This window comes from Mustela erminea, chromosome 13, assembly GCF_009829155.1.
Source record: "Mustela erminea isolate mMusErm1 chromosome 13, mMusErm1.Pri, whole genome shotgun sequence".
NCBI classification, from domain to species: Eukaryota; Metazoa; Chordata; class Mammalia; order Carnivora; family Mustelidae; genus Mustela; species Mustela erminea.
This window is the reverse complement of record NC_045626.1, coordinates 36,068,749-36,091,036: the sequence shown is the minus strand read 5'-3', so window position 1 is coordinate 36,091,036 and position 22,288 is coordinate 36,068,749. Positions and strand designations below refer to the sequence as shown.

General features: G+C 44.5%; 1 protein-coding gene across 4 annotated transcripts in view; it reads left to right on the top strand.

Moving 5' to 3' along the window:
- The window catches only part of MOCOS (molybdenum cofactor sulfurase), a 61,730-nt gene that overhangs the window by 14,552 nt on the left and 24,890 nt on the right, over positions 1–22,288 (top strand). For all 4 annotated transcript variants that reach the window (XR_004278091.1, XM_032310693.1, XM_032310694.1 and 1 more), the window contains exons 5-9: positions 2,461–2,537; positions 4,786–4,985; positions 9,811–9,927; positions 10,785–11,243; positions 18,299–18,461. Coding sequence is in view for 3 of the 4 variants with exons in the window: in XM_032310693.1 (XP_032166584.1) it covers positions 2,461–2,537; positions 4,786–4,985; positions 9,811–9,927; positions 10,785–11,243; positions 18,299–18,461 (1,016 nt within the window). In the remaining variant the exon portion in view is untranslated. The remainder of the gene's footprint in view (positions 1–2,460; positions 2,538–4,785; positions 4,986–9,810; positions 9,928–10,784; positions 11,244–18,298; positions 18,462–22,288) is intronic.

The window sequence follows — 22,288 nt, the reverse complement described above, 5'->3', positions numbered from 1 at the left end:
CCCTGCAGTAGAGTCACTGGTCAAGTGTGTAGGCCCCAGAACTGGCTTGCTGGCGGGGGAATCCTGGCTTTACCACACGGCAGCTGTGGGGACATGGGCATGTGACTTGATCCCTGCACCTCATGTTTTTCTTTCTTTTCAAGAAACAATCTTTTTTTTTTTTTAATGATTTTATTTATTTATTAGAGAGAGAGTTAGAGAGCACAAGTAGGGGGAATGGCAGAGGGAGAGGGAGAAGCAGACTTCTTGCTGAGCAGGGATCTGCACGTGGGGCTCCATCCCAGGACCCTGAGATCATGACCTGAGCCGAAGGCAGACGCTTAACTGGCTGAGCCACCCAGGTGCCTGTGGTGTCTCTTTTACTTAGGACTCCTCCATAGTTGAGGGATTCTGAAACAGGAACACTAATGTAAAACATTTTGTATCCAAGTGTGAGAATATAACAAGTAATATAACCAAGTGAGAAGAGAATGATAGGCACACATCATATAAATTAAAGGCAGATCACAATGACAACTCAAACTTTATCAAGCCACTAGGAGCATCTGAAGGCCAGGAGAAGTGGGGCAGCTCGGATTGGGCCCTGTGTGGGTGGGCTGGGCAGGATCAGACCTCTTTCCTTCGATTGGGTGGATTGCTTCTCAGCAGGTGCTGCCCCAAGATGCCCACAAAGCTGAAAATATTTACTTACCGCTAGAAGCCTCATTTTTTTCTTGTGAATTTAGGACTAGAACTCAAGAGATTTAATACTCAAAACCCAAATGCTTTTTGAATATGTACCCAGACCATGCTCTGAATCGTTTTATAACCCAAGGAGATACAACCTTTGATGGAAACAGCAAACTTCCTTTCCTCCAAGAGTCTATTAATTATTGATTAATAAATGATTATTTATTAATCAATCAGTAACCTAAGTCATTATAGGATAATAATGTTTAATTTACTGAAGATTATTTAGTGATTAATCAATTAGTAATTGATTCATTATCAATTAATTCATTCTTTTAAAGATTTTATGTATTTATTTGACAGAGAGAGATCACAAATAGAGAGGCAGGCAGAGAGAGAGGAAAGGAAGCAGTATCTGCGTTGAGCAGAGAGCCCGATGCGGGGCTCAATCTCAGGACCCTGGGATCATGACCTGAGCCAAAGGCAGAGGCTTTAACCCACTGAGCCACCCAGGCACCCCCCAACTAATTCATTATTAATTCACAATTGATTCATTATTAATTGTCAGTTCATATACTTGATTCATAATTATTAATTACTAATATATTGGTTTTAAAAAGAAATTAACATTTCAGTTGTGTCAGTAACAATATATTTTTTTAAAGATTTTATTTATTTATTTGACAGAAAGAGATCACAAGTAGGCAGAGGAGGAAGCAGTCTCCCTGCTAAGCAGAGAGCCCAATTCGGGGCTTGATTCCAGGACCCTAGGATCAAGACCTGAGCCAAAGGCAGAGGCTTTAACGCACTGAGCCACCCAGGCACCCCTGGTTACTCAGTAACAATATTTTGAGCAAATCTCATCTCTAGAATATTAAAATACGAAGCACAGTATTTCCACTGAAAACTTTGACTTGCTTTGATAACTCATAGCCAGGCTCATAGAGGCTATGGTTTCCTACCATCTTTATGCCCGTGCTCTCTGAAACCTCCTGTTTCCAAGCTTCCCCCTCTGTGGCAGCCTGAGGACTGACTCTGCTTGTCAGATCCTGGGTCCCATCCTGTCCCTGCTCTCTGCTCAGAGCCGTTCAGACACATGGTATCTCCCCAAGTTAGACATCTTCTGACTTTATCTCTCTCCTACCACTCTCCACCTTGCCAGCCAATTCCCAGCTCCTGCACACCTGCTCCCGACTACTCTGATGTTCTTACCATGCAGGAAGTGTGCCCCCTGCCTCTGCCTGCTTGGCGTCTTTACTGCAACCTCTCCCTGGGACGCCATTTCCCTCTGAAGCTGTGAGCTCAGCTGTTTCAAAAATGATACTTGGGTTCCATAGCATTTTGAATGATACTGTTTCCAGGATGTTATGTGGTTCCATAGAGTTTGGGATCATTGACATGTAGTACTTGGATCACGCTTAACTGATGCCCTGTCAGTGGTGTTCTCCTGGGTCAAGGGCAGCATTTCAAGAGTCCGAAGCACTTGAGGTTTTGTCCAAGTGTTCATGGGGGCAGGATAACATTTCTCAAGGTGGTGACTGTCTTTTTAGCTCCTTTTATTACCAAGGCCATTCTCTCCCAAGAAAGCTGCCAAGAGAGTTGGCCCCATGGGTCTCAGTGTACAAAGCCTTCTGTCCTGACGGGGAGAGTGAGCTGTGGTTTATAAGGCAACAAAGAGAAGGTATTCAGAGATTATGGCTAAGCCTAAAATCAGAACCTTGTTACACACTGCAAAATGCTCATGGAGATGTTGGTCACAGCTTGACCTTGTTTCCCTCAACACCGTTACAGGTTTGAAGATGGCACCATCTCGTTCCTTGACGTGATAGCACTAAAACATGGATTTGATGCCCTCGAGCGCCTCACAGGTCAGTGGAGCCTTTCATTTGTTCCTGAAATGGGAGAGAAAAGAGAGGGTCTGTGCGAGTGGCTGGCCCTTGGCAGCTGAATAGTTGAAGCTCATTCTCAAGAACTTTGGAATGACTTCTGAGGCTAGAGCAAGAGACCGAGCTGCCCCCCCACTTTTTTTTTCCTTTTTGCCAGTTAAAAGAACATTTTAACATATTATAAATCAGGAGACGTGTACTTTCACAGCCGCAGAGAGGCATCCTTGGTCCCTCAGCTGGGAATGGTTACAGGTCCTGAGACCTTAATCAGCTGATCCCTTGCTAGGCCATCCCTCTTGTCCCATGGGGGGAGCTATATAAAGAGCCCACTTTGCCCACGAGGAGCTCATACTCCGAGAGGTTAAATGCCTTCCCCAGGGTCAGGGAACTTGTGATTGAGAGAATAGAAATTTCAACCTAGGCATAACAATGTCTAACCCGGGGCATCTGAATGGCTCAGTTGGTTAAGCATCTGCCATCAGCTCAGGCCATGATCCCAGGGTCCTGGGATCCAGCCCCACACAGGGCTTTCTGCTCAGTGGGGAGCCTATTTCTCCCTTTGCCTGCTGCTCCGCCTGCTTGTGCGTGTGCTCTGTCTCTCTCTCTATCAAATAAATAAATAAATCTTAAAAAAAATTTGCCTAACCCTGAGCCCCAACCACTGTCTCTGCTGTGATGCATGTCTTCTTTCCTGGCAAGTGTTTGGGGAGTGTGGGCAGGTGGGGGACATTCACTGTATGCTGACAAGCACACGGAGACCATGTCCCATCGTGTGGAGCTTGACACAAGGGCATACAGGACTAGGAGAGCCTCTGACTCAAGTGCCAGGCATCCACCATCCTGTTGTGCTCCTGGACACTCCTTCAGAGGCTGAGCTTCTAGAACTGGTGGTACTGCTTGAACCCATCCATATAGAAGTGGAGTTGTGGTGAACCAGGGATGTGGCTCAATGATTAGGTAGTCACAATAATGAGAGCCTTCAGGTTCTCAACCTGAGCCCAATACTGGAGGCAGACGGAATTCACGGGAGGGAGGGGGGTAGCCTTGATGGTAAGGCAGGAAGGTGACTGGACATTATCCAGGACAGAGAGGAGATAATGATGACAAGCTTTGAGCAATGAGCCCTTTTCCAAGGAAAGATATTAACAGAGACCACAGGACCAGCTACAGGTCTGATGGGGGCAGGGGCAATAAAGCAAACTCTAATTATTCCTACTTGTTTGCTCCTTTGGAAAAAAATGTGATGAAATGCCTGTAACATAAAATGCATTGTTTTAGCCAATTTAAGCGTACATTTCAGTGGCATTAAATACATTTACATTGTTAAGCAGCCATCCAGCCCTGACACCGTCTCTAGAACTTCTGCAACATCACAAACTGAACTGTACCATTGGACAGTAACTCCCCTATTCCCCTTCCCCCAGTCCCGGGGAATCTCGATTTTTTTCTCTGTCTCTGAATTTCCTATTCTAGGCACTTATATAAGACGCAGTGTTTGTCCTTTTGTGTCCGGCTTATTTTACATGCTTTCAAGCTTCATCCATGTTGTAACACGTATCCTTAATTGATTTGGATGGTGTTAAAATGATTTAAATATTAAAAGAAACAGCAAAAAGAAACGATCCTTTTAAAGATAAAATTGTGACCTGACTGGCACAGTTGGTGGAGCGTGTGACTCTGGATCTCAAGCCCCACATTGGGTATAGAGATTACTTAAAAATAAAATTAAAAAAATTTAAAAAAATGAATAAAAATAAAATCGTACATTTTTGCCATCTGTAACCCAAGGGTCTAAATTAAAAAAAGAAAAAAGAAGGATGACAAGAATTCTTGTGGAAGTTTCCACAGAACAGCAACAGTCAGGTGTTGGGCAGGCCCCAGATCTACACATTAATCAATATGTCCAGTCCCACACACTGGGACGATTTACAATCGTTAATCTGAGCTCCAGCTTGGTAGTTAGAATGACCTTGTTTTTCTTAAAAATGAGTGAGTGAGGGGCGCCTGGGTGGCTCAGTCAGTTAAGCATCTGTCTTTGGCTCAGGTCATGATCCTGGGGTGACAGGATCGAGTCCTGCATGGGGCTCCACACTCAGCAGGGAGTCTGCTTCTCCCTCTCCCTCTGCTTGTGCACTCTCTCTCTTTCAAATAAAGAATTAATAAAAAAATTAATAAAATGAGTGAATTACACATGAAGTTCATGTTTCTAATGTTTCTCAATCATTTTTAGGTGGGATGGAGAATATAAAGCAGCACACCTTCACCCTGGCTCAGTACACTTACACGGCCCTGTCTGCTCTCCGGTACCCTAGTGGAGCCCCCGTGGTGCGGATTTACAGCGACTCTGAATTCAGCAGCCCGGAGGTGCAGGGTCCAGTCATCAATTTTAATGTGCTCGACCCCAGTGGGAACATCATCGGTTATTCCCAGGTGGGTCTCCTCGTCACCTCCCACCATTGTTCACAGCAGGAGCGCCGTCCTCTGGCGCTTTGCTGCCTTCGGGAGCCCTGCAGGTGCAGTGAGGGTCCCTGGGTGCTTGTGGCAGCTGTGTGAAGGGCAGCCCGGCTGTGGGTGGAGGGGTTACGGCACTTCCTTAGAGGCTTCGTATGCTTGTTTCCACGCCATTCTAACAGGCATGGCTGTTTACTTTACCAACCCTCCTTTTTTAGCCAGAAATTGTCAACTTCAAGTGCGAGGAGAGAGGGGCAGAGTCTTTGATTGCAGTGGAGGGGGACAGCCGACAGCTTGCCAGCGACGGAAGATGCCCTGAAAGAGTGTAGGCAGAAGAGCAGTGTAGACAGAATGGTACTTCTGAGGCCATTTCATGTCCACTCAGCACGGTGGCCCCAGTGACACTTCAGACCGGATCATGGCATCACACAAAACGGGGGCCTGTTTCCATCATGTATTTGCATGTGTCTCGGGATTCAGAAGTCCTTCTTCACAACAAGTAGAAACGACGTCCTCACAAAAGCCCTATTTGTGCCGCAGTTCCTGCATATTATGAGTTCAAAGGATTTAGTAGTTTGGTTATAAAGTAGTTTGTGCAAATGTACTCTCTCTATCTATTTCCCCATGAAAACAGGACAAATAGTGGAGGTTGGGAAGTGCTTGGGTCCTTGCCATAGCTGGGTAGGTTGGTCAGTGCTCAGTCCATTAAATGTCCAGAGTCACATCAAGCACTCACATATGGTGGTAGATGGTCCCCAGGTGGGGTGTCACAGCCTGGCAGGGCTGGGGAGCCTGAGGCCCTTTCCAGAGCAGCTCTGTGAGGAGCAGGTTCAGTGGTCAGCTAAGTTTGGAAGAAGGTGTTCATCTTGGGTAGGTTTACTGCACAGAACCCCACTCAGTAAGACCCCCACTGGCAGCCCCATGTGATTCGTAAATGCTTTTGGAGGATGGTGGGAAATGCATCTGGAGGAAATGTTTTGCTTTCTAAAATACATTATTCTGGGTGACTGGCAACCTAAGTCTCATTCTTGCATCTTGAGGAAGCTTGTGCTTGCTGCACGGTGTGAAGGAGGACAGACAGGTGACCATGAACGACGCCGGGCGGGCAGAGCAGGGAGGGGATGTTGCATTTGGCCAGAGAAGCCTCAAAGAGGAGAAAACCCTGGGTTGGGCGCAGGGGGAGACAGTTGTGTAGGTGTCCCACTGATTTCACCAGGACTCCTATTCCCTGAGGTGGACCCGGGACGAGTTTCTCCCTCTGGGGGTTTGTAGAGGCAGCGTGTCCCACGAGTGACCAGCGGATTCTACGGCGGAGGCTTGGCCAACTGTGCTGCTGGCTCGGGAAGGTCTAGCCTGGTTTCCGCAGGCTCCTTCTCCGTGTGGGAATCCCACAGGGATTTGGTGGCTTTCAGAAAGGTCAGATGGTTTCATGGCTGGGTTGGGCTCTCTTTTCAGGAGATTTCAAAAGAATCTGTGATTCTTTTCAGAGAATTCAGCTTTCCGTAAGAAGCTTTGGGGTTCTTGTTTTTGATACCCAGGCCTCCTAATTCCATTCTCCTTTGTGTGGAAGTCATTCTACTCAGTGGTTAAGAATGTGGGTTCCGATTCTGACTGCCTTTGGTTGGCTCTGTGAGGGTGGGCGAGTTAGTGTCAACTCTCCAGGTGTCCATGAAGCGGGGCTAACAAGGGGCCCTGCGGATAGTGTTGCTCTGAGGACTAAATGAGATCCGCTGTAGAATGCCTGAGCACGTGGCCCAGTAGGAAGCAAGGGCTCAGTAAGCACTGAGTGTGAGGGCACCTGCGGCAGGGCGGGGTGCGGCTCCCATGCTGCACTGTGGTGGGCGGCTCTCTTGCCCTCCCTGGATGCCGTGCTCATCCTGGCGCTGAAACCACACCTTTCACCTGGCCGGGATCCCGCAGGGCTCAAGGTGAGAGGTACCACCTCATGATGGGAGATGAGGAGGAACGGTTAAGTGTGGCCAAAACAGCTTCTTCTAGGTGGGGGGTCTCCTCTCTTCTTGAATCTTGGTGGGTTTGTGACTTGCTCATAACCAGGAGAAGGCCACAGAAAGGGATACTGTGTGGCAGAAAAGGCAGTGCCACATCAGCATTATTCCTTGGGACGTCCACTTTTGGGTCCCAGGTTACCATGCAAGAAGGTCTACCCTGAGGCTGCCATGCTCTGAGGAAGCTGGCCATGTGGAGAGGCCAAGCACAGGCCCTCTGGTGGCAGTCCTGTTGTGAGCCCTCCTGGCTGGGACGCTAGACACACACGCGACGCATTAAGTGAGTCTCCAGATGACTCCAACTCCCAGACAGCACGTCACTCCCAGCCTTGGCATCTTCCCAGCTGAGACTCGGGAAATCATGGAAAAGAGTCAGGCATCTCCTCCGCTCTTTCCAAATTTCCGACCTACTATAGCTGTGAGCACAAAAAAATGGTTCTGATTTTGTTCTACCAAGTTTGGTGGCCTGCTTAGCAGCAGTGGTAACGGAGACTGTAAATGTGGGGTATGGGGGTTGGGGGGTGAGCACAGGAGATTTCCAATTCCAGTTGGCAGGGGTTGGGGTGCAGTGGGGAGGGAGAGTCCCTAGCAGCTGCCCTTTGAATGGAGGCCACCGGACTCTGGAGATGGAGTTGGCCTGACCCCGTGGTGTGGCCTGGTCTCCGCACAGAGAGCCAGGGAACGCCTGAATTTCATTAGCAGGTCCCCACGCCACTCAGCTGTTTGCCCAAGGTAAAGGAGCAGAGTTGTTTTCCTGAGGCCCCTCAGTTCAACCCAGAGAATGGCTTCTTCTCACTCTGACAGTCCAGGGGAGAGGGCTCAGGTGAAGACAGCCATGGTCTCACCAGTGTGGGAGGTCCCATTGCTGTGCACAGTCCGGCAGGAGCGCGAGCCGGCGTGTGGTGAGCTGTGTCTGCAGAGGGGGCCTGTGGCTCCTGGCTGCCTCTAGCCACCCTGCATTGTGGATTCCCAGGGACAGAATCTTCAAAGTTTTGCCCAGCTGGGCAAGCTGTGTTTGTTTTCCTGAATGCAATTAAGCAACTGCTGAGTTTAGCCAGTCATCTGGGCTGAGGACGCTCAAGGGGCTCCCAGACACGTGGGAGAATGGAACCCTTGACCCACAGCCAGGTAAATATCCTCCATGTGAGCCCTCCCTTTGAGCCCGGAGTGAATACAGATCACTTCCCAGAGCCTTCAGGAGACAGGAAAGAGCCTTGAGACTTCTGGATTGAACAGCAGTTCTGTGATTCAACCCAAAGTAAGGGACATTATGGAAAGCAAATGGATAAGACACAGTGTCAACACAGTCACGTTTGTAGCCCAGGCTGTGAACCAGACAGGGCAGCTCTGAGTGGTAGCTCTGTGGGGACTGCTCTGTGATCAGCCTTGGGGCAGAAGATGCCAAGGAGCCGTCCCACAACTGGGCCACTTGGATTTTATTCCTGTGAATCTCCCTTGGAACATGGGGGCTCTTTGAAACAAACAGACTAACAAACAAACCAACTAGTTTATTATTTTTTTTAATTGAGATAATGTTGACATATAATATTGTATTAATTTCAGGTGTACAACATAATTATTTTATATATATATATATACATATATATATATATATAATCTGAAATGATTACTGCTGTTTAAGTCCAGTTAACATCCACCACTACACATGGCTCATTTTTTTCGTGTGATGACAAATTTTAAGACTTACTCTCTTAGCAACTTTCAAGTACATGTAACACAGCATCAGTAACTAGAGTTACCATGCTCTACATTACATCCCTGAGACTTATTTATCTTATAACTAGAAGTTTGTACCTTTTGACCACCTTTACCCATTTTGCCCTCCATCGCTGACAGCCACCAGTCTGTTCTCTGTATCTGGGAGTTTGATTTTTTTTTTTTTTTGGTTCCACATATAAATGATATGATACAGTGTTTATCTTTCTGTGTCTAGCTTACTTCTCTTAAAATCATGTCCTTGAGGTCCATCCATGTTGTCACAAATGAAAGGATTTTATTGTGTTTTTTTATGACTGAAATACACACACACACACACACACACACAGTTTCTTTATCCATTCATCCTTTGATAGATACTTACATTGTTTCCATGTCTTGGCTACTGTAAGTAACGCTGTGGTGAAGTGGGGGGAGCATATCATTTCAAGATAGTATTTTCACTTTCTTCAGATTAATACTCAGAAGTGGGATTGCTGGATCACATGGTAGTTCTATTTTTAATTTTTTGAGGACCCTTCATAATGTTCTCCATAGTGGCTGCAACCATGTACATTCCCACTGAGAGTGCACAAGGGCTCCCTTTCTCTACAGTGTTTGCAATACTTGTTATTTCTTGCTTTCTCAATAATAGCCATTATAATAAGTATAAGGTGATATCTCATTGATTTGATTTGCATTTCCCTGATGAGGAGTGGTGTTGAACATCTTTTCATGTACCTCTTGGCCATTTGTATGTCTGCTTTGGAAAAATGTCTATTCAAATCTTCTGTTGTTGAAATGTGAGCTCCTAACTTGGAATTTGGCCTGAATTTGACATTCTCAGTTTTCTCAGGCATACATTATAATCCATCTGGATAAACTTTATCAGTGACATTTTGTCAAATGTGTTTAGTAAATCCATGATAGATCAGGGCACTTGGGAGCGAAATTCCAAGCTCAGATTTTCACTTTATTGTTGGGAAAGGGAGGTTCACATCTTGATCTGAAACTCTGTCCCAGGCCATCCGAGTAAAACTGGACATCCTTAACACTGGTCTCATGTCGTATTGAACCCACAGGTGGATAAAATGGCCAGTCTTTACAACATCCACCTGCGAACTGGCTGCTTCTGCAACACTGGGGCCTGCCAGAGGCACCTGGGGATAAGCGACGAGATGGTCAAGAAGCATCTTCAGGTTGGTAATGCTGCTCATCTCCAATGGTGGCCTCTCCAACCACCCTGGAGGCTGGTCTCGTGTCTGGGGTCAGAGATCCCAACCAACCATGAACTGGATTTTACTTAAAAAGAGAGAGGAAGACCCAGTGACCCCAACTCTTCGGTGACTGACCTGGGTTCAGCACTGGGGCAGGTGGTTGGCCTGAGAAGCGATGGATCCTGGGCAGCCCCGCTTGGAGAGTTTCGGGGACTTCTTGCCTTCCTTTCCACGCCTCCCAGCAGGAGCACCCAGCCTGCTTTTGGCTTTTGTAGTGGCCTAGGCTGGCCATTTGTATATCTTTTTTTGAAAAATGTCTATTCAAATCGCCTGTCCGTTTTTAATAGTATTCTTTGTTGAAATGTGAGCATCTTCACGTTTCACAAAACAAGAACATCGCTGTCTTGCTTTCTTGTCAAAGAAGGGATGCAGCCCTCCCTTTGGTTCTGAGAGAGGCTCGAGGGAGTGACCAGCAGGTGTTTCTCCTGCGTCAGCTCTGGGGAGACCAAGAAGCTGACCCATCCTGCTTCCTAAACTTTGGTTTGTCTTGCTGGGTCGGTGGGTTGTCATGATGTGTGGCTCTGGGTAAATGCCTTCCATGCAGTATTTCTTTTAAACTTTTTAAACAATCCATTGAGATTGGTATTGACCTCAGTTTGCACCTGAGCAAAGCGAGATTCACAAGGGAGTCCTCGTGCTTAGCGGAGCAGGGCTCAGACACACAGCATGTGTTACTCTTACTGTTTCTTCTCCTGGGTTAAGTTTCTTCTCCAAAATGATTTCAGATTTATCCATGTGGAATGAGTCACCCTAGCTGACTTATTTTCCTTTTATCCTAGGCCGGTCATGTCTGTGGAGACGATGTGGACATCATAGACGGGCAGCCTACAGGGTCAGTGAGGATTTCCTTTGGGTACATGTCTACACTTGAGGATGCCCAGGCCTTTCTCAGGTTCATCATAGCAATGCAACTGCACCAGTCTGATGGCCAGCTTCTCCCTCAGACCACCCCTGGGGAGGCTGGAGCTGCGTCAGAGAGCGAGGCTCTGGATGCCAGGCTGATCCCTGTGGACACATGTAGTCCCTCACCTCAGGAAGATGTCCGCACAGCCTCCGGGGTTGGCGACGACTCACCTAGCACTGTGGATGCAGGGGGTTCGTACCCACATCCGCCAACAACCACCAGAACCCAGGAGACCCCTCCAGAGAAAGCAGCAGGAGCCCTGCATGGGGGCCTTGGGCCACATGTCATCACCAATCTTTACCTCTACCCAATCAAATCCTGTGCTGCATTTGAGGTAAGGGTTTTCATGGCAGCCCAGTGACCACTTTTTGTTGTTATTGTTGTTTACTTTATACCTTTTTTTTTTTTTTTGATTAAGTGAAGAAAAAGGTACAGGAAGTAAAGCAAGTCATGCAGAAATTCAAAATCATATTCAGAGTGCTGTGCCATGGGAGGGGTCATTCTCATTCCACCCTTCTTGGTTGGGGCTGACTTTTGAACTTTTAGAGGTACGCCGGAGACGATCCTGTTTCTGAATGGCGAACACCTGGTTACTCTTAATAATTATGGATATAATTTTCAGTGAATGGGTGTGCTGGTTCCTTGCTGAAGTATTTCACACACTTTGTCTTGTTCTGTCTTTAAAACAAGATGAGGTGCATGGTAATATCATCCCCATTTTATAGATATGGAGTCTGAGAGCTATTGAGGTTAAGCAGTTTGTCCAGTCATCAATGATAGAGGAAAGATTTGAATCCAGGTCTGCTGACTCCTTGGGTCAATGTTTTTATGTGACTTGTTCTGCTGAGCCCTCCCTGTCCGTATGAACTATGTCCATATGAACTATGTCCGTATGAACTATGGTACGGCGTGGTGGTTACATGAGCTGAGCGGTTGGGTTGCCCACCTTGGCTGGCCAGCCAGCCCTGACAGCCCTGTGGTGGCCAAAGTGTGGCTATCTTCCTATGGCCTATGTGTATCCCAAGTCCCAGGTAAAGGTCCCAGACTCCTGAGCCTCTGGAATTACAGGCTCTTTGGTTCCTGATCAGACATACCATGGTCAGGGCTTTTTGTGGCCTGCTTTTCATGGTTGTCCCGTGGGAACCTGTCCTCCAGGCTGAGACCATAAGAAGCAAGTTCTCTTTCACTTCCTAATGGAGGAGGGTGAGGAATCCATATTTCTCGTGTGTGTCAGACTTGTATTTTCACAGACTGCTCATGTTCCATAGGATAGTCACACAGCACAGATACCTGGGTAGGAAGTAGTGTCCCATTTTACAGACAAGGACACTGAGACTCAGTAAGGTTTGCTAAAGCTCTTCTGTCCATCTACTCATGCAAAAACTGCACACTAAGGACCCGCTAGCTGCCAGGCCTGGGGCCAGCACCTGGTATACATTGATGAGCAAAATGGAACAGGTTCCTTCCCTCAGAGAGTGCAGTATCTCAGAAGAGACAGACACAAGACCAAGCACCACCCGAGTGAATAGAATCATACTGGTGATAAGAGACCATGAAGGCATGAAGGGGGTGCACCAGATACAGCTCTGGCGGACAGATGTCTTAGTCCCTTCAGGCTGCTATAGCAAAGTGCTATCAACTGTGTGGCTTATAAACAACAGAAATTTATCTCTCATGGTTCTGGAGGCTGCAAGTCTAACATCAAGGTGCTGGCAGATTTGATGTCCAGCAAGGGCTCACTTCCTGGTTCACAGATGGCGTCTTCTTCTTTTTAAAAAATATTTTATTTATGTATTTGACACAGAGAGAGAGAGAGAGAGAGAGAGAGAGTTCACAAGTAGGCAGAGAGGCAGGCAGAGAGAGGGGGGCAAAGCAGGCTCCCTGCTGAGCAGAAAGCCCAATGTGGGACTCCAACCCAGGACCCCGAGATCATGACCTGAGTCAAAGGCAGAGGCTTAACCCTCTGAGCCACCCAGGTGCCCCCAGACAGCGTTTTCTCACTGTGTCCTCACATGGCAAAGGGCTGAGGGAGCTCTCCAGGGCTGCTTTTATAAGATCTTTCATCACCTTCAAGACAGTTCCACTCTCATGACCTAGTCACCTGCAAACGGACTCCTAACCCCCAATGTGAGGGTATTATCTGAGGTTTCTTTAGGCTTTCTGCCTTTGGGGCAGGAATTCCTTAAGAGTGATACTATGCTTTCTCAGTGCATCTCAGAAGGAGACACACTCTGTTCATTTGTGTCAGTGCTGGTCAAATTAACTTCATCATTTGCTTAAGATGGGGTCTGCCAGGTTTCTCTACTGTAAAATTCATTAATAAGTAATTAATCAGTATTTTGTGGGGAGATACTTGAGGATATGTAAATATCCTCTGATACCCTCTGATCCCTATCAGATTTTATTCACCAGATTTAGCATCTATTGATGACTTTTGCCTAAATCAGTGATTGGTATGATGATTACAAAATGGTAATGTAAGAAATTCTATCATTCTATTTTTATTTATTAGCTGGTATTCTACTGTAGGACAGAAATTTCCTTCTTCCATTTTTATTTACTCATTAATTATTCTTTCTTTTTGTATCTGCATGGACCCATGGATTCTGATTTTCCTCAAAAGGTTACAAACCATCATCATCAGTATTTATTTATTTATTTATTTATTTTTTTGAAGATTTTATTTATTTATCAGAGAGAGAGAGGGGGAGAGAGCGAGCACAGGCAGACAGAATGGCAGGCAGAGGCAGAGGGAGAAGCAGGCTCCCTGCTGAGCAAGGAGCCCGACGCGGGACTCGATCCCAGGACGCTGGGATCATGACCTGAGCCGAAGGCAGCTGCTTAACCAACTGAGCCACCCAGGCGTCCCATCAGTATTTATTTTGATGCCTAAATTGCCACAGACTTGGCCATGGGGAGCTTCGTCAGGTCAGCTCCTGTGTCCTTTCGATATACCCCTATTATTCCTTGAACATTTCCTTATTCTCTGGTGCAATAATGTGTTCTAGGCTCATTCTGTATGTCCCCTGCCTGAGAAATAGAATGGGTCATTTCATCAAAGGCACTTCACATCTTACATCAGAGAATGATATTGAGAAACTAATACTTGGTCGCCACGTCTGATCCTTGTTCTTTCTCCTGTGCCCTCTGTATGTACAGAGCTTAGAAATGTTTGCTGCTGTGACAGATTAGCATAAACTTTTAACAGGACTCATCTGATTAGATTGGGCCCATCTGGGTCATTCAGGAAGCTCTCTCCATTGTAAGGTTCTCAACTTTAATTGCACCTACAAGTCCCTTTGGCCTAATCCCAGAGATTAGGATGTGGACATGTTTAGGATGACCATTATTCTGTCCAACACTATATATGTATGTATTAAGACTTTTGGGATACACAACATACACGTGTGCATACACACATCTGTATTTCTTTCTTTTCTTTTTTTTTTTTTTTAAGAGTTTTATTTATTTAGGGCACTTAAGTGGCTCAGTTGGTTAAACCACTGCCTTTGGCTTGGTCATGATCCCGGACTCCTGGTATCGATTCCCGCATCGGGCTCCCAGCTCCATGAGGAGTCTGCTTCTCTCTCTGACCTTCTCCCTTCTCATGCTCTCTCTCTCTCTCTCTCAAATAAATAAATAAAATCTTTGAAAAAAAAAGATTTTTATTTATTTATTTGACAGAGAGAGAGAGTGAGCACAAGCAGAGGGAGCAGCAGGGAGAGGGAAAGGGAGAAGCAGACTCCCCACTGATCGGGGAGCCCAATGCGGGACTTGATCCCAGGACCCTAGGATCATGACCTGAACTGAAGATAGCCACTTAACTGACTGAGCCACCCAGGCATCTTGTCACACATCTGTCTGTATCTATCAATCAACCAATCTATCTATCATCTATTGATCTATCATCTCTCTCTGTCATGCTCCTGATTTCCCACGAACACCTCCACCTTCAATCCGATACCACATGTGGGGGTTTGGTTACAGAAGGAGGAGTGAGCACATGAGTACCCCCGCTGCCACAGCTGAAGGCTCGGCCCCACACGTCAGTTCCCGCCTCCCTCAGGAAGAAGAAAGGGGGAAAGGGGAAGCCAGCACATTAAATTTTTAGAGGACAAAGTAAAAGATAGAAAATTATAGACCTATTTCAACCAGTAGGTGAAGAACAGTGAAGAGTCTGAGGTTTGCCCTCCTTTTACACTAACCAGCTAGCCTGCCCTAGTGTTCTCGATGCTGACAAAAACCACGAGACTCCTGGGTCGGAGACAAAGGACTTTATTACTCACAGAACAACAGGCAGCATGAGCTTCATGTTTGTGTTACTTCCCTGTGCCCCGCGTGTCCCAAGAGGAGATACAGAGGGGCCCAGGTGGATGGTGTGCCCTTGGCTCAGCAGCCCCTGCCCCAGGGAACCATACTCATCATGGGCTGCGAGCAGACGTGCCTAGCTGTTGCTCGGGAGGAAGACGTCATACTACTGCACTGTGAGCACACCTGCTCTCCTGCCCGAGGCTTGTACTCACTGTATTTACTTGTATTTACACAAACATACTCAGAAAGGGAGTCTGGAACATAGGGCAGTTAGTGCTTCTGCTCCTTACAACAGACATGCAGAAACAAGAGACATGAAGATCGTCTCCCAGTAATACATTGTCTTCTAAAAAGTTACTTGTAGGGGCACAGGGGTGGCTCAGTGGGTTAAGCCGCTGCCTTCGGCTCCAGTCATGATCCCAGGGTCCTAGGATCGAGCCCCACATCGGGCTGTCTGCTCAGCAGGGAGCCTGCTTCCTCCTCTCTCTCTCTGCCTGCCTCTCAGCCTACTTGTGATCTCTATCTGTCAAATAAATAAATAAAATCTTAAAAAAAAAAAGTTACTTGTAATTCAAAACACGTTTTCCTATAGAAAGAAGGATGGTGGTTTTTGGGTTTTCCTATAGAAATAATAATGATTAACAATAAACAAACAAACAAACAAACAAATAAGAAATAATGATGGTGGTTTCCGGGCTTACCCGAAAAGGCTTATATAGACCATTACAGTGCAGAGATTGAGTGTTGGACCAACAGAAGCAGCTATAGTCTGTAGGAGACTATTTGATAACGTGAGAAAAATTAAAGAGAGAGGTAAAAGGATTAACACCTATGGATCATATGATATATTTTAGTTGTTTTACATTTTATATTTCATTTTAGCTTTGAGCCCATACTATGAGAAAATCCTACATGTGACAAAGCCAAGACTCAGGAAGGTTAGGAAGTTGTTCAAAGCTACTAACAGTTGAGGTGGGATTTAACCCAGGTCTGTCAGTCTGCAGAGTACCCCCACCTCTCAACACACATTTCCACTGCCTGAATACAGGGCTCACCCCGCTTAAGGTGAAACTTAGCCTGACATTCGTCCTCCTTGGGTTCTGGGCCCTCCCCCTGCTCCCTGCAGCTCCTCTCCTTCATGTCCCATGGAGCCCCAGTCTTCCTTGAAGTCTCTCACTGCAAGACCCACCCCAAAATGCTCCTTGATTAAAAATTGCATCCCTTTCTTCATTACCTTCTGTTGAAGTTTTCATATTCTTTTGGGTAGCTGAATTGAGTGCTCAGAGGAAAACAGCTGGATGAAATTGATTCGCAGGTCAAGAATGATGGTCTCGTCGTTGGGTGATGGACATTGGGGAGGGTATGTGCTATGGTGAGTGCTGTGAAGCGTGTAAGCCTGATGATTCACAGACCCCTGGGGCAAATAATACACAATAGGCTAATTAAAAAAATAATGATTATCTCTTAACTACTTCAAAAGCATGTTTTTCACCTTTGCCTGTTCTTTTCTTCACTGGAGACCTGGTTCCAGAAGAGCCCTCTCTGATGGGGCTACTGGCCATGCGCTGTGGCATGCAGCGCTGTTAGCAACTAAGCTGTGGACAAAACTCCTGTGAAGACCTGGCCGTACTTCACTGAAATGTCATTAGCTTTTCCCTAATGCCCTTTTTCTGTTGCAGGATCTCATCCCAGATGTCGTATTATATTTAGCGGTCATGTCTCCTTAAGCTTCTGTGGGCTGTACCGGTTTCTCAGACTTTCCTTGTTCTTGATGACCTTGACAGTTTTGAGGAGTACTGGTCAGGTATTTTTTAGCATGTCCCTCAATTTGGGTTTGTCTGATGTCTTTCTCATGATTAGACTGGGCCTACAGGTTTTTCTGGGGAGGAGAACCACAGAGGCAAAGTGCTAATCTCATCGTATCAAATATCACATATCATATCATATCATAGTACATACTATCAACATGACTTATCACTGTTGATGCTAATTAACCCTGATCATCTGGTTGAGAGAGTATTTACCAGGTTTGTTCACTCTAAAGTTTCTGTTCCATCTCCTTTCCATACTGAAGTCTTTGGAAGCAAGTCAGTCAGTGTTGCCTATGTGTAAGGGGTAGGGAGTTACCCTCCTCCTCTTTGAGGAGGGCAGCGTCTATATCAATTATTTGAGGTTCTTCCATATGGGAGATTTAACTTTTCTTACTTATATATTTGGGTATTTATTTATTACTTATTCAATCATGTATTTATTTCAGTATTGACTCCTGAATATGTATTTTGTATGTTGAGCTATAATATAGTACTATATCATTATTCTTGTTTTTACTCAAATTGTTCCAGTTCTGGCCAGCAGGCATGCTTTCAGCTGACTCCTGCATCCCTTTGACATACGCCCATCATTTTGTTTTTTTGAGTATTTCCTTACTTTTCTACCACCACCAGATGCTCCTGACCCAGCCCTAGAATCAAGCATTTCTCCAGTTTTTTTTTTTTTTTAATTGGAGAATGGGATGGAATGCAAGAGCTATCTGGGCAGTGGGTGTAATTTATATTTTAATTTTGTAGAAATATGAAGAGTTCAGGAAAACTTATGCACTTAAAGTGGATCAGCTCAGTGACCATGCCAGTATAGTTGTAGTTTGTGCGAGACATATGTCTATATAGTATGAGGGTACGCCTGTACAGCATTCACCACTGTGGGAGGATAGAAAGTGAGAGTGATGGAAGTCTGTGGGGAAGGGAGATTCGAGATGGGGTGGAGTGAAGACTTACTTTCCATGCACATTCTTGTTTTCTCTGAATGCTGCTCTGTGCATGCACAGTACCCATTTAAAAGACAGGCTGGAGAAGAGAAGGGTAGGAAGTGGATCTGGAGGTTAATGGAAGGTATCCAGCTCTCACAATGTCTCCTTTGCATTGTCTTCTTTGCTTTCCTTTCCTTTCTTCCTTCATTTCCTCCTTCAAGAGTATGAGCTGAATTCCTGAAGTCCATCTGTACTTGCGTAACAACTGTGCAATAATGTGAAGACCGTTTTTGAGGAGCCCTGCCCTAAAATACACTTACTTGTTCCTTTAGGTGACCAAGTGGCCTCTAGGAAATCAAGGGCTGCTGTATGACCGGAGTTGGATGGTTGTGAACCACAACGGTGTGTGCCTGAGTCAGAAGCAGGAGCCCCGGCTCTGCCTGATCCAGCCCTTCATTGACCTGCAGCAAAAGGTCATGGTCATCAAAGCCAAAGGTGTGAAAACTGGGTTCATTTCCCCAAATCAACTCTCAAGAGCTTTTTTACTCCTATGAAAGTAAAATAATAGGTTTTTCTCTATTGGATATTGAAATAATCCTGAAGGGGGTGAAATGTTGTCTAAGAAACAACACAAAGATCTTGGTCTGTGTTTTGAGAAATCTTTGGAGAGAGATAAAGATCTGACAGTTCACTTAGAAAATAAAGGAATATAGAATTTGAAATTATATGTCTTTTCACTCACATTCCCTTTATTTCAGTCAGTTGTCATAATACATACTCAAGCTTTAATTCTTCCTTGTTGAGTTTTTGTTATGAACTAACATATATAAAAGTATAGATCAGCTCTTTCCAATGGAACTTTATGTGATGATGAAATGTTCAGTATCTATATTGTCCCAGTTGGTAGCCACTGATTACATGTGGCTATGGAACACATGAAATGTGGCTGGTGGGACGTGTACAGGTCAATAGTTTTTTGGTATAGTCACAAGATTGTGCAACCATCACCACAGTCAACTTTAGAACAGTTTCATCACCATAAAAGAGAAACTTCATAGCCATTAGTAGTCACTCCCCATTGCCAGCCTCATCCCTGGCCCCTGGCAAACACTGATCGAATCTGTTTCTATGGATTTGCCTATTCTGGATGTTTTGTGTAAATGGAATCACACGGTATATGACTTGACTGGCTTCTTTTGCTTAGCACCATCTTTTCGAGGGTCGTCTATATTTTTGGAATAATATGCCATTGCATGGATATGCCATTTTGAAAAACCCATTTAGTAGTTGTTGGATATTTAGGTTGTTTCCACTTTTTGGCTATTAGAAGTCGTGCTGCTGTGAACATTTGTGTACAAGTTTTCATGTGGCCTTATGTTTTCCAGTCTCTTGGGGATGTACCTAGGAATAGAATTGCTGGCTCATGTAGGAACTGTATGTTTAGCATTTCTGAGGTGGCTGCATCACCATTTTACATTCCTACCAGCAATACATGCTGGGTCTAATCTCCCCATGTCCTCATTTTCAGTTATTTTTTTTTTTGGTTATTTTCTGTTGTTGATTTGCAGTAGTCATTGTAGTGGGTGTGTAGTGGTAACTCTGCTGCTTTGATTCACATTTCCTTAATGACAAATGGTGTTGACTATCTTTTCTTGTGTTTATGACTATCTTTTCTTGTGTTTGCTGGCCATCTGTATATCTTCTTCAGAAAAATATCTATTCACATTCTTTGCTTATTTATTCTTGAATTATTGAGTTGTGAGTGACTTTTCTGTATTCTGTATATAAGTCTCTTTTCAGATCTATGATTTTCAAATATTTTCTCCCATTGTGTAGATTGTCTTTTTATCCTCTTGGTGGCTTGATTTTACTTTTAATCTGTCTGCCTATATCACTATGAGTTTGCTCATGCTTTTTTATCCATTTTGACAATCTCTATATTTTTATTGGTGCGTCCTGTTGGGATTTTGATTGTAAAATCATGTATTTTGTAGTCATATATTTGTAATCATATTTTGATTGTATTACCATATATTAATTTCAAAAGAATTTATATCATATAATATTGAGTCTTTTATTTATAATAGTGTCTTTCTCCACTTAAGACTTCTTTAAGTACTCAAAATTTTAATATTTTCCAGAAACTTTTACACTTGTTTTTGCTATGTAATAATTTTTTTGAAAGAATGCATTAATTTATTTTTAAGTGCGTGAAAGAGAGAGGAGAGAGAAAGAATAGTGAGAGGTAGAGATGGAATGTTAAGGAGGCTGTGCACTGGGTGTTAATGTGGGGCTCAGTTTCACCACTCTGAGACAATGATCTGAGCCTAAATCAAGAGTCAGATACTTAATAGACTGAGCCACCCAATGATCTGAGCCTAAATCAAGAGTCAGATTCTTAATAGACTGAGCCACCCAGACATTCAGCTATGTAATAGTTTATTGGAATATTTTTAGTACTATCTTTTTTTCTTTTAAATATTTTAATTGGTTATTAATGCATATGGAAACACTATTGATTTTTGTATATTAATGTTTTACCTTGTACTTTTTCTGAAATCCTGTTAGTTTTATTAGTTGATCTGAATATTTCCTTACATATTCTGTATAAATAAGCATATTGTCTTCTAATAATGATAGTTTCATATCTTTCTTTCTAATTTTTATTACTCTTCTTTCTTTTTCTTATCTTATTGCATTGGCTTAGGCTGCTTGTATAATGGTAAAGCAGTGTGGGAAAGATATCCTTCTTCATTACTGATCTGAATAGAATACTTTAAAAAGTTTCAAAAATAAGAATGATGCTTATTAAGGTTTTTGATAGATTGGTTTTACCAGGCTGAAATAGTTCTTTTCTTATTTAGCCAAATGATGACTAATAGTCAATTCTTTTTAAATGCTTTTTCTGCATCTCTTAGTTATCCTTTTTTTCCCCTATAGCCTATTAGTGTGATGTCTTACTTTAGTAGATTGTCTAGTACTAAATTATCCTTGGACCCTTGTAGGGGAAACACTACTTGGCAATGACTTTTTGAAACATTGATGGATTTGGTTTATTAATATTTTGTTTAGTATTTTTGTACCTATTTATTGGTGAGATTGATACATCACCTTCTTTTACTGTACTTTTCTTATTTAAGTTCAGGTATCCAGGATATTAACATCCAAAAAGCATTGAGTGGATTGCTTCTCTTTCTTTCTATTGTCTGAAGCATAAAGATATATATAATGATTATATAGGGTTTATTCCAGAATAAAAAGAGTGGGAAAGAGAAAGAAAACAAATACCAATATCTTCCACTTCAGATTAGCAGCACTTTGTGAAGTGTTGTGATGTCCCCTCCCATCAGGGATCAGATATTCTGCTCACTTGCAGGGCATTCCCACACTGTGAGAGGACTAAGGGCATCCTTCGGCAATGCGTGGCAACACAAATTGAGTAACAAACACTAAAACAAGACATTATAATGGTTTCATGCATGTGACCTGTCATTCCCAAAGATTTTAGGCATATTGAGCCCAGAGATCAGGCTCTCCAATTTCTCTGTATCTCTGAGTTGAGCACAGAGCTTAGTATATACGTAATGAACTTATTTCCCATGAACTTTGTTGGGGCCCCTTGAATTCAATTCATGCATGGATCCCAGATTTTGTTGCCTTAACCAGAGGCCTATAATGACCTTTAGAAGGCAACTGAGTGCCAAAGACTCTGAGTGATTTATTTAGAGCCTTGTGTAAGGATAGAAAGAGGCTGAGTACAGGCCCCCCACTGGCTGCCCAGGGAGTATCCTTGTCCACATGCTGTCCTCCCTGCTCTGGTTATTTCCTTATAACCAGTGTTCCAAGCTCCCTTGACTGCTCTCCCCTGTGGTTGCATACCTGGCATTGTGATGTTCTTCCATGCACACACTTTTGACACGGCAGCGTCTGTAATTACTCAGCACAGCTTAGTCCTTCTCCAAACTTCAGGAACATTCTGGATTAGTCCTTCCTCTGGCTTTCCTCACACAGGGACAAGAGTATGTAACTGGCTGTGCAAGTGCAAATTGTGGAGGAGCAGGGGACATAGTTCATGGAATACTTAGTACTCAAATTATTGTGTCTCTGTCTTTGTCATGGTGAAAGCCCTGTTGTGATGGTCAGGGCCTGAGGATCAGACATGATCCAAAGCTCGGGATATGCCCATTTGTTGTGCTCTGTGTGATGGAGAAGGACTGGGATGGGCAGGGATGAAGGCACGCATGACATGCGCTTGCCTGAGGGATAGGTTGGGTCATGCTGGTGAGCAGTATGACTGGCAGTAGTGCGGAGAAGGCGGGAGG